General features: G+C 47.8%; 1 protein-coding gene across 1 annotated transcript; it reads right to left on the bottom strand.

Moving 5' to 3' along the window:
- Window positions 1-3,416: 3,416 nt before the first annotated feature.
- DUSP6 (dual specificity phosphatase 6) lies at window positions 3,417-7,888 on the bottom strand. The gene is made up of 3 exons (XM_066368657.1): window positions 6,996-7,888; window positions 5,967-6,404; window positions 3,417-4,914 (listed from the first exon to the last, which is right to left on the bottom strand). Exons 1-3 carry the CDS (start codon window positions 7,393-7,395, stop codon window positions 4,607-4,609), a joined length of 1,146 nt encoding a protein of 381 aa, XP_066224754.1. The 5' UTR covers window positions 7,396-7,888; the 3' UTR covers window positions 3,417-4,606.
- Between the last annotated feature and the right edge of the window lie 4,796 nt (window positions 7,889-12,684).

Below are 12,684 nucleotides of genomic sequence, written 5' to 3'. Positions count from 1 at the left end.
TCTACCCACCAGGGGGCGATGCTCTGCCCCTCTGGGCGTCACTCTGTTGCGACCAGAGCCACTCTAGCGCCTGGGGCAGAGGCCAAGGAGCCATCCCCAGCGCCCGGGCCATCTTTGCTCCAATGGAGCCTCGCTGCGGGAGGGGAAGAGAGAGACAGAGAAGAAGGAGGGTGGGGGTGGAGAAGCAAATGGGCACTTCTCCTGTGTGCCCTGGCAGGGAATCGAACCCGGGACTTCTGCACACCAGGCCGACGCTCTACCACTGAGCCAACCGGCCAGGGCCCAGTTTTGTAATTTATGTGTTCATGAGCCCAAGAAAGGGCAACTTCTCTGAGGAGAGGGAGAATGGAAGCTTCCAGACAGCTATGACATCTCTCTGGCAATGTATCAGCTAGGGCCCTCTGGCTCTCTCATGATTTGGCTGTCGAATTGGGGTTTGATTTGGCAGATCACTTAACCTCTGCTTCCTCCACTTCCTTAGCTGTAAAATGGGGTCACCACTTCCTAGTCAACATCACGGGACTTTATAAAGACGAGTAAATACTGATGGCAAGTAGTTTGTAACAAGAAGAGCGAAAGCTTCCGAGCTCAGTTCAACCACTTCCCATTAGGTGACTTTGGGTGTTGTCAGCTTCTCTCTGCCTCAGTTTCCTCAGTGAAAAATAAGGATAATAACAGGATCTATCTCCCAGAGTTCTTTGAGGCTTAAATCATGTAATAGTGTACATAAAGGACAGCCTCTGATAGTCTTAATAAACGTTAATAGTTTCACCTACTCTGCACCTTATTTTATCTGTGTTGCCCATCGTGACCAGAAGGATGGAATTATTAGAGAATCCTAGAATAAAAGGTAAAGACTCTCTCACTTTACAGACAAGAAAAAAAGAAATTCAGTGAGGTTGGGTGACTTGCCCCAGGCTATCCGATTCATTAGTGAGAGAGCTAGAGTTAGAGTTCAAGTCTCCTAATTGTTGGGTTGGGCCAGTCTCCGTTTTCACTCCTTTGAAGCCTGTGCTGGTATTTCTATGTCAGGTAATTCTTCCCCAATGTGATTTTAAACCTAAAACCAGTTTATACCATCAACTACTGCATTCCCTGTCTCCCATAGCCCCCACAAAACCTGCAGATAACCTTTTCTCCGGAAAGGCCCCCCAACCGCCTGGCAGAAAGCCAGGAAAGGTAATGCTTTCTCTGAGACCTGAGGAAGCCACTAATGGGGACAGCAGGTGAGGAGGGAGGCTGGGGAACTGCAGCTGCCGGCAAAGGTTGCCCTAGTAACCGCGTGGGCTCCATTCAGGAAGTGAGCCCAACTCCAAGATGCAAAATGATCGCCTTTGCGCGGCTCTTACAAGCACAAAGGAGCCAAAGGAACAGAGGGATGGCTGAGAAGGGGGGCGCAAGGCGAGGTGGTCGCCTATGCTGTCAGCTACAACCTCCTACCTTCCATAAAAGAAAAAGAGAGAGAGAGAGAGAGAACAGCTCTTTGAATCCTCTGGCTTGTGTGAACCGTAAAACCCACCCATTATACTTGAGTCCTTTTGTGGCAATAGAGGGAAGCAGGTCCCCCTCTGTTCACCAGGCTTAGGAAACTAACATGCCAGGAGAGTGGGGAGAAATCCCAAACATTGCAACTTTATGGGGGCCCTAAACTCTTCTTGATCCCTCTTTTATTTAGACTGATGACAAAGACTATTTCCTACCAATTTATTGGAAACTTTTTTATTTTTTATCACAGCTTGAGCTGTTTAAATGCAGGGAGCTCCCTCTCCTCAAATCGCTGTCAGACACTTGCTGAATGGGCCTAGCTCAATTATGTTCCCTCCGCAGGTTCAGCTCACACTGTGACCCTGCATGGCTTCCTGCTATTCATATGTGTTACTTCCCCTTTGTGGTAATGGCTTGTGGCACTTGGCCAGAAAACATTATTAATTTCAGAAGTGGACTGACAAACAACAAACCCACAGTGAACCAGAGGAAGTGCTGGGGAGGCCAGCTGTCGGCTGGAGCGGAGCAGTAGGAACTCAATGTATGCAAGTTTGGGGAGGAAAGGAGATGATAATCCGCAGAGAGGAAACACACTAAAATTATCCACAGCCCATGTTAAAGAAAAAAGAAAAAGAAAAAAGAAAAAGAAACCAGAACAAAGAAAGGAGGGGTAAAGCACACTCAAGTAGCTGCAGCTGGACAGGAAATTGCTAACGCTGCTTGCAAATCCCCACTTTGAACAGCCAGTTTAGGGGATGCCAGGAGCGGAAACCGTTCGGAACTGGATTAACACGAGCCAAATTGTACTGCAACCCACTTCTCCTTTCTGAGCTCTAGCTGACTTGGGGGAAGCCAAATGGGAAACTGACTTGGTAGTTTTCTGCAGTTTGCCTTTACTACATGCTTAATTGCTAAAAGTCACACTCAACTGTTTGATATGACTGCCATAAATCAGGGCCACATGCATCCTATCATGTAGATTACCAAACGATCCAACTGGCATCTCATATACGCCATGTGGACAAAAAGCTCGTCTTTCTCCCAGATAAAGGGACTAAGCTTATTTGGAAAGAGTATTTAAATTAGTCATGTTCTAGCTCTTGAGATTTCACACACTTAGCCTTTTCTTTTATTTTGTGTACTGTTGTTACACTTGGGACAAGGAGAGTGAATATCTCAAGGAAAATGACAGGATAGGTCGCCTTTACACCTTGAAAGAAACTGAAATAACCTCTATAAGGTCAATAGTGGTTTCTGACCTCCAGTTAAGCACAAAGCACTTCAGAACAGGAGGGACAAAGCTTCATCTAAAATGCCAATGTGACACTTTAAAGCTGTATCAGGCTCCAGTTGAGAAACCTTGGATATACTGTCCCGTGTACATGAGAAAGGGGACACCACTCCTGATGCGTTTGTTATTCCAAACATTAGGATCATTTGCAAGTAGAACTACCAGGCAGTAACTGACTAAAAAAAAAATTCTCTCTACTTGCTCCTTGTCATGTGTATTCGTGAGTAGATGATCCGGACAGGGAAGGAAGGAGAGGTTAACACCGTGACTGTCCTCTTGTTATTCTGGTACACCCTCTTTGTCCATTAATAACCTTACCTTTCACCTCGGCAGCCAGGTGTACTCTATGGCTTTATCTTTTTCAAGAGCACTACGATTTCCTTAAATAAACTAAAATTATACTCATAAAAGTATTGTCCATACACGATCCAGTCCCTTCTATGATATCATCCTTATTTGAAGCAAAAGACAAATTTCATAAACTGCACCTGAATATTCTTGGAATAGCTTAAAAGATGAGAACTTTGCCCTGCTATTCTTACATGTGCTTTTACAAGTATCAGTCCCACCTGAAAAATACATAAAATGTGTCACTTCACACTCAGGTACAATAAGAATTTTAAACACACATACACACACATTCAATAGCCAAAATAGTTATTTATTAATAATTTAAGGTTTTACATTCTTATAATAAATTTTCTCAAAAGTTTACACCATGAACATAATGAAGCAACTTAACTTTCCTTTCTTCACAATCATATGCACTTCACCTATCAAACGGGTACCCATGCTCACACACACACTTCCAGTTTTATACAAATTTTTTTAAAGGAAAGAAACCAACCCAAAGTATTGCATTAGAGGTGACACTCCCTGAAGAATTTTGTACAGAGGTAATATACTGTTTAGCATAGTTGAAATTTTAAAAAGTGAGCCCATGATTTTGGTGCCTTTCCACGGTATCCCCTTTAAGACAACACAAGCCAAAATATTTATATATACAAAGGTAAGGCAGAGTCAAACTACATTAAGAGAGAGGGGGGATTCACAAGGAAGATATATGAAAGAAACTGAAGACTGCACCATAACAAGGTCTCAGTGATAATAATGTCCATGAAAAAAGTCATTCAAAATTGGTAATGTTGAGCATGCTGCAAATATATCCTTTGGATTAGAAAAGAGCAAAAGTTTCTTCTTCTTTTTTTTTTTAAGGATGTGCTTTACTGCTCTTTCTTCCTTTGGATGATTTCTTTTAAACCCATCAAAAAAACCAAACAAACCACAATTCAAACACTGCCAAGTGATTTAAAGATCAAATATTTACAATTATCAAATGGAGTATCAGATTCATTTTATCTATTATTGTGTTGTTGTTTTTTCTACTTTTTGCAAACTGATACTACAGAAACCTGTCTTTGGCTCGTCTATATGCAAAATTGAATCAGTCTTCACTGAAGACAATAGTTCCAGATGCAAAAGGAAAACAGTCATACAGGCCCTAAAGAGTACATGCTCCTATCCTACCATTTGGTCCTACCCGATTTATCTGGAAGTCCTCAAATTCCAGTCCCTGCGTGGGTAGGCTGTATTCATAGATGAGGAGCAAACCTACTGCCTGTATCTATACAGCATGTCCTGTTTTTCCAACGAGAATGGAGCAAATCTCTCCCTTTATAATAACCAGTTCCACATGTGGTAACCTTGTCTAATACAGACAGCTGGTGTCATTTGGACACCTGGGGCCACAAAGAAAGCAGCCCAGTTGATGCTGCCAGAGAAACTGCTAAAGGAGAGGACACGTTCCAGACAGGAGGAGTGTGGACCGTTTCACGTGGACTGCAGGGAGTCCACCTGGTAGACATTCTGGTTGGAGGGAGTGGTAAAGTATAGTTGTTGTGCTGGGACTCGGTTGTCACAGGGGCTGCTGAGTCCCAGCGTCCTCTCGAAATCCAGCAGCTGGCCCATGAAGTTGAAGTTGGGGGAGATGTTGGATTTCTTCATCTTGACAATGTCGTAAGCATCATTCATTGACAGATTGAGCTTCTGCATAAGGTAAGCCACTGTCACAGTGACTGAGCGGCTGATCCCAGCCAAGCAATGCACCAAGACGCCACAGTTTTTGCCTCGGGCTTCATCTGCAAACACAGAATGAAAGGCAAGATTTCAGTAGCCTGAAAAAAACCACTGTTTGTGAATGATCAGTCAAAGATAATTTTTTAAAAAATATTTCTTAAAAAATTGTGTGTGGTAGTTGAACCCTGCAGGCTGAACAGAAAATGTACCATTGCGATAAAACATGTACACTGGGCACAATTACATATTTTAGATATTTTCTGAAAAGGGAGCTTTTGTATTAAGTTTCTGCCAACAAAAAACTCCTTAATGTGTTCATTCTTTGCCTCAGCATGTGAATACCAGAAACCCTGCAATATGGTAGTGAATGCCTTTTATACAGACAAGCAGACTGCAAGGGTCTATTAAATTATTCTCCAACTGTTGTGCAGCTAACAATGGAGGTATTCAGGCATTTTAAAAAGAGAGAGGGAAGTCACAGGGGACAGCCTATTAGGAGGAACAGGATGTCAACATGGCCTGAAAATGAGTTCCTTTGTAATAGGAAATGCATTACAATGCTTGGAGATTCGCTTCTCCAGGCTTCCAGCCCACAGTCCTTCCTGCTAGGCTCAGGTTACCCTCACTGTCTCACTGTTAACCGGTTATCACAGTAACATTCAACTGAATTACGACATCTAGCATTCACAGGGTTTTCCAACAACCTGATGTCCTAAAATAACTCTCAGATCTTTTAAAACTACAAAGCAATGCTAGCATTCCTGCCTACCATAAGTACCACTTCTATCTAGCCTTCCTTCATTCCAAAGATTGTGGGAAAATTCTGTTTATCTGACTACGAACGCCTCCAACCCCCCCCCCCCCCCTCAGATGATTGAGTTCAAGGAGTCAAGAGACAGCATTTCAAATACACCTGTGGTCAGCAGCCTTACCATAGGTGCATTTCCTTTTCTTAGGAAAAAGATAAATCAGGATTAGAAAAGCTCTCAGAATATTAGAGACCTGTCATCTGACCAATTAGCAAGCAGCAAGAAAGATTAAAAGTTTAAACTCTTTGAAAGGCTAAAAATTTTTGCATTTAAAAGCGTGAACGAGTTTTGCCAATTAATCTCACCTATGAAAGAAATGGCCTCAGGGAAAAACTGGGACAGGTTCTGGCTCCAGTGATCCGAGATGGGGATCTGCTTGTATTTAAACTCTCCTGCGTTCTCGAACAGATTTGGCAGATTGGGGGTGACGTTCAAGATGTACTTGATGCCGAACTCCTCCAACACGTCCAGGTTGGTGGAGTCCTTGGCACAGCCCAAGTAAAGGAAGGGCAAGATCTCCACAGGGAAAGAAGGCTGGCTGTTAGACAGCGGGCTGCCATCCGAGTCCGTTGCACTATTGGGGTCCCGGTCAAGGTCAGACTCAATGTCCGAGGAGGAGTCGGAGCTGATGCGTAGGCCCCCGAGCCCCAGCACTGGCAACGACGGCGAGCTGCTGCTACACGAGCCGTCTAGATTGGTCTCGCAGTGCAGGGCGAACTCGGCTTGGAACTTACTGAAGCCACCTGCCAGAACGAGAAAAGCAATCGTGTAACCCGAGATCCCGTAGTAGTTTTCACAGCTTTGAAAGCCGCAGCCGGGCGCAGGAAACACGACAGCACCTTACGAACCCCCTACACACAGGGCCAGATGTAGAAAAGATACTTAAACGTGCACCCTTGGAAGTGGAAAGAACGGGCCCACCTCCCCTTGAATTCTTCCTTGTTTTGAATCCGGAAATGTACAAAATGGCAACTTTCATGCATATTTTGAGGGGCTAGGAGATGTCAGTCTGCACCCCAACGACCTCCTCCGCCCTGCAAATCTTAATTCAAAATTGAACGACAAAAATAAAGGGAAGGTGGAGACTATCCTCAGTAAAAAAGATTAGAATCGGCGGGTGCCTGCGGCCGGGAAGCGGGTGGATTTTACGCCAGCCCGGCTCGCCCATGCGGGACGCGCGAGGTTCGCAGCCGGGAGTCGGCCGATCGCCCCTGAAACCGCAGCGCCGCTCAGAAGCGCAGCAGGGGCGCACTCCCAGTCCGCGTGCCCCGCCTGCAGCCCGCAGTCCCTCACACTCCGCCCTGCCCCGAGAGCCGGGTTCCCTCGCCACATACCTTCCAGGTAGAACGCCCGGCAGCCCTCGTCCTTGAGCTTCTTTAGCAGCAGTCCAAGTACGGACTCACCACCAGTATTCTCGTTCCAGTCGCTGCTACTCTCATCGTAGAGCACCACTGTGTCGGTGCCGCAGCGCCGGGTGAAGCGGTCCCGGTCCTCGCTGCGCGTAAAAAGAGCGCGTACGGGCAGGTTGCCCTTCTGCAGGCGCCGCAACATGATGCCTGGAATGGCCACGTTTATGGCTGATTCGATGTGCGACGACTCGTACAGCTCCTGCGGCCGGCAGTCCATCAGCAGCAGCCGCTCGTTGCCCAGCTCCAGCTGCTCGTTGAGCCACGCCACAGTCTTGCTGATCGCCATTTCCGACGCGAAGGGCACGGGTCTGAGCGTATCTATCATGGGGGTCGAGCTGCGAGAGAGTGGGGTGCCTAGCAGTCGCCCCTCGGGGCAGGCATAGGCCGAGCGCGCCGCGCCGCGCCAAGCCGCCGCTCCCGGAGCGGGGTTGAATTCCACCTCACTCTTCCCAAACCGGGGTAGAGATTGTGGAAGGCGAGACAGAAGTGCAGCCGGCAGTTCCCTCTACACCCGGCTGCAGCCGCTCGCTCTCGGTGTCAATGAATCGCTCTCAATGAAGCTGCCCAGACAGTTTTGTTCCTCTCGAGTGAATGAAATTCAATTAATTCGGATTCCGTGCTACTGAGAGGAAAGGGGAGAAAGAAAAAGTCCAGCAATTCCTAATCCCTCTCTCCACGGCTGCAGCTCAAATCTACCCTAGCGTCTTTCTCCTCGGATTATTCAAGCCTCTATTTGCTCACTCTCCCTCGGACTAAGCCCTCGCACACCCCCTGCGCAAGGCAGCTCCTCAATGGATACAAACAGCGAGCGCCTCAATGGATACATTCTCCTGGCCAGCCAATGAGCGCGCTGCGGAAGGGGCTGTTGCCGTGGAGACGGGCCGGCTGGAACAGGTTGTGTTGATGAATTGTTAATGAGTTTGTCATTCACAAAAACGGAAAGGAATTTCCGCTCCGGATAAGCCCCAGTGCAAACAAGCTGCAACAGAAGGCTGGGCGGGAGGAAGGAGAAAGAAGAGGAAGCGGCGGCGGCGGAGGAGCAGGGCACATAAACCAGGGCACTTCAGTTGTCTCATGTTTCCTTCTGTTGAGAGTTCACACTTCGCGTCGGAACTTTTGCACACAAATGGTGCAATTAGCAGGCACAAAAGCCCTTGTCCGTAACGCCTGTGCTCGCAAGCCAGCTTTAGAAAAACTTATACTGACTTTTTTCCTTTTTATTCTCTTTAAAACTGTTTTGGACCGAGGTTCGCCTTAACCCTCTCCCCCGCCCCCCGCCCTGTTCTCCTTTAGGCGGAGCGGCATTTGTTTGCCAGTTTAAAAAGCCGAACTCTTTTTCTCTGATGTTCTTTTAGCCGAGGCTGTGTTGGGGCTGCTGGACTGCTTGGGCTTTAGTGACCAATGAGGTGTTAAATGTTAATCCAACATCTTTTGAAACCAGGATTTTATTGAAACATTTAAAACAAGCAAACAAACAAATGCTGTTGTTCAGATAATAGGAATAAAGCTTTTTTTCAAAAGTAGCGTTTTAATTATTAAAAAAGGAAACAGTGAAGACTGCAGAAACAAAACTTGTTGGGCAGTCCGATGGTTTTAGACCCCTCCAGCGGCGTGAGGCGTTAAGAGCCATTGTTCCGGGAATCCAAGATCCCCTCTCCCCTGCCGCCCTTCACCCACAGCGCGCTGTGGGGGTGGAGGTCGCGCTCGTTAATCATTTCTAAGCAGCAAGGTCGGCTTCTGAAAAAGGAGCAGGTCTGATGAGGCTACCTGGGTGAGGTGCGCTAGGATTGCGGAGCTTGCGGGCTCTCTCCACCATGGAAGAGGCATGAGGAAGGGATCCTGCAAGGCCTGCAGGTTGCAGGGCTCAGTTGGGCTCGACGTCCGGTTACTGTAGACAGGGAAGCACGTCTGGGGGAACCTACCCCCCCCCCCATGCCTAACCACCCTTTCCCTGCCACAGCGGCAATCCTTCCCCTGCCTCACGTGGCACTCGCGGAGCACCGGTCGCGCCTGCGCGTTGCACACCTTGGCAGCACCCCACCCCCACCCCCACCCCCTAGCTAAGTGGGCGCGGGACGTTAGGCTACTGCTGACAGATGCGGGGTTGAGGGCGGGGCTGTAGGCTCCGTAGCGGCTCAGGGAGGGTTAGGCATGCACTCCCCTCAGGCCGAGCCCCCCAGGATCCCAAGGAGGGCTGGGAGCCCCGGGGAACGTCTCTGCAGCTCTGCAGAGCCCGCAGGTGAAAGCGGCAGGTGTTGGCCCTGCCGGCGACAGCGAGCAGCGCTGGGCCAAGGCGCAGGGGCACCGGGGCGCCGGATAGAGGCCGGATGGAGGCGTGGCCCGGCCGGGGCCTCGGCGACCGGGAGGCGCGGTCGGGCGCGCCGAGCTCTTTGTTATATGAAAGTGCCGGGGCCGACCTCTCCGGAGCGGAAAACCACCTGTGTGCAGCCGGCGCGGCGCTTGGCCGGGGGAGGCTGAGGCCGGAAGGCGCGGGCCCTAATCCGGCCTCCCCTCCCTAACCCCCGGCGGAAAGAGGCCGCTCATTGTCCGGCCGTCGCCAGGGAGGCGGAAACGGGGGCAGCGGCTCGGCTGGGAGCGGCTGTTCCGAGCGCCCCTCCCGGCGCTGTGCGCGCATCGCAGATGGAACGGAGGGCACCTGAGGTCGCGGGGTCTCCCTGAGCCAGACTCCCCGCACCCACGGGCCTGCCTCTGACGCCCCGCTCCAATTTGCAGTTTTAGTCATCCGCCTCTTGCCTGGTTTGGCGAATGTAGGCTAAAAAAAGCCGGCTGCGAGGCCCAGGTTGCCAATTTTGGAGCTGCAGGCAGGCCGCCCCTGGAGGAGCGTGTTCAACGAAGGTGGGGGTTGTCGTGCTCCTTTCCCCGCTCCTTTTTTGGGCATGCCTTGGAACAAAATTCCCATATTTTACTGGATAGCATCCAGTTCCAGCTGGATGGTAAAGAGAGGAGGCCTGCGCTACAGTTGACGCCTCCGATCCGCCCCAACCTGTAACAGACTTTCCCAGCCTAGGATGTTTAGGTCACTGGGACCTGGAGGCGAGGCGAGGAGATGCAGGGCGTCCTGCTGCAGAACGGGGGGTGGGGGTGGACAGATTGTCAGCGGGACTTCACAGAAGAGGCAGGGAGGGACATGGGTTTCTATTTAGCTATTTTAAAAGGACCTTTACCTGACCCTGGGCATAAATTTGGGAGGATAATCGCGACACTTCGCAAACGTGAAGATGGAAACATTTACTTGGGCCCATGCTTCTGAATCGTATCGCAACGAAGTGTCAGGCCTTCTCAAGCACATTTTATAAAGTGTCATACTGACCGCTCGGTCCTAAGCCAGGCGACGTAAAGAACCTTCGGAGTGGGGCGGCTCGGGTTTAAATTGTGCCCCAAACGCTCCCTAAAAATTCGACCGTGTGGTTAAATTTTCTAACTTCTAAGCCACAGCTCTCCACGTTGGCATATTGAAGATAATAAAAATATCTGCGGTGATTGAGTGAGTAAAGTGAAATGCATTAATATAGTGTACTATTAGCTACTATTTTTATCGCTCTGAATTTCAAATCCGCACTGTGGCCTTTCCATCCCAAAGACTCCCTTTGTGGGCTGCCGAACAGCAAGCCTAGAATTGGCCAGTGTATAGAATACCCCTCTGAGGAACTGCTCTAAGAGGTTTAATCCATTGACAGGCAAAGCAGGTGCTGTTACAGACCAGGATCAAAATCCTTGAACTCCAGTAAACAGAAAGTACCTTTCTAACTTCTCCCTGATGGGTCCTCTTTTAAGCACCCTGTTTGTTCTCCAATTACTCCAAGCTGGTCTAACAGAAATAGCATTTGGGCATTTACTAGATGGTAGGCTTGGTACTGATATCTGTATTTACGTACATAGTTTTGGTCAGTTTTCAGAAAACCCGTATAAATTATCTCCATTCACAGAGATTTAAGGAATTTGCCTGAGGTCACACATTAGAAAATGTTGGGTACAGGATCTGAGGCCAGACCTTTAATGATTAATCACAAACACACACAGGGTGTTGTAGAGATTGTAGCACATTGTGCTTGTTCCCTGCTGTAATTTGAAGAATTAAAATCTGCATTTTTAATTTAGACCACCAGAGTCATGTATTCTGTTGCACCCTCTTCACAAATGCTAGGGCCCAAAGTGAGGCTTCCTTTCCTGCCCCTCTCACATCTGGTAGTTTTCTTTGTATGCACCTGTTCTCTAGTTAACCACTTGATAAATGTTGCTTATCTTTCTTCCTTAGAGCTCTTGCTTAGATCTTCCCAACTCCCATTCCTTACCTAGTTGTCAATGTGCACATGGGTCTGGGTTCAGATCGTAGCTCCGTCACTCTCTTGTCTGACAGAGGACAACTACTAGCCTTTCTGTGCCTCCACTCTTACATTCACTCTCTCATTTATTCTAGATTCCAGGAAAGCAACAGTGAATAAAATAGACAAGAATACCTGCCTTCCCAGAGCTTACATCCTAGTGAGAACAGACAATAAATAAAATAATTATACAGTATATTAGAGAGAGAAAGTGCTATGGAGAAAAGGGAATCAAGGAAAGGAATTAAGTCATATGCAAAATTGGGATTAGTTATAATCCTCAAAGGACTATGAGGATTAAAGACAACCTAGGTGACGTACGAAAGGTGTTGGGCACAATATGGAGACTCAAAAGATGATGTTTTTTAAAATGCGCTGGTTTACTCTTGTACTAAGCTGACTCATTCCTGGTGATCCTGCTTGAATCTCCTCATCATGGCCCTGTCCTGCAGGCTCCTAATAAAAACTCTCAGAAGAGTTTTAGCAACTGGAAGAATCACAGGCTTCTTTACATCCAGAGGGCTCATTTCCCTGCTTAGGGTTTCATTCATGTGTCTAAGTGCATGGAAACAGTATCAGAGATCCTAATTTCTCTCTCTTTCTCTGTGTGTTTGTGTGTGCGCGCATGCGCGTGTGCATGCATGCACCAAGAAACCAGACTTGAATTCTTTCTGATGGTCCCCCCAAGAAGCTGTTTTTAAAAGTAAGTCTTTTGATATGAATGTTTGCTTGACTATTGGAGGAGCAATCCAACTTTGCAGGAATTTTCCTGCATTGAGGGCATGGGAATTAAGAAACCCAAAAGGATTAGCATGACCTTTAATTTTCTTGGAGTAATCTCTATGAATACAATGACATTTATTAACACATCGTGTGAAAATAGTTAAACAGATTTTCAGCTGCTAGGGAGAGCATGTTTTGAAAAGTCTGACTTAAGATGTTGTCTTGTGGCATATTCAAGATTCACCTTTAGAGTTCCCAGGAAGGTCCTCAAAGTGACAGTGGCTTTCAGCACAACTAAATCTCAAACAGAATTTAACTGCACTTGAGAAATACCTTTGAAATAGTCTGACTTTGAAAAAAAAGGCATATGGGGTTCACAAAACTCAGGTTGAAGTCTTCTGACAGGTGCCTCAAAAGGTCAGAGTTAAGTCTGAACAGCAGGAGCCCAAGAGGCCCAAAGGACTGACAATAGGATAGACTGTGCAAAGGAGTTTCAAATACGTGCCCCAAATTAAAGCCAAGACTGCAGATCCTGGTTTGCACTCAAA

Source organism: Saccopteryx leptura, chromosome 2 (genome assembly GCF_036850995.1).
Source record: "Saccopteryx leptura isolate mSacLep1 chromosome 2, mSacLep1_pri_phased_curated, whole genome shotgun sequence".
NCBI lineage: Eukaryota > Metazoa > Chordata > Mammalia > Chiroptera > Emballonuridae > Saccopteryx > Saccopteryx leptura.
This window is presented reverse-complemented; position numbering and strand designations above follow the sequence as displayed.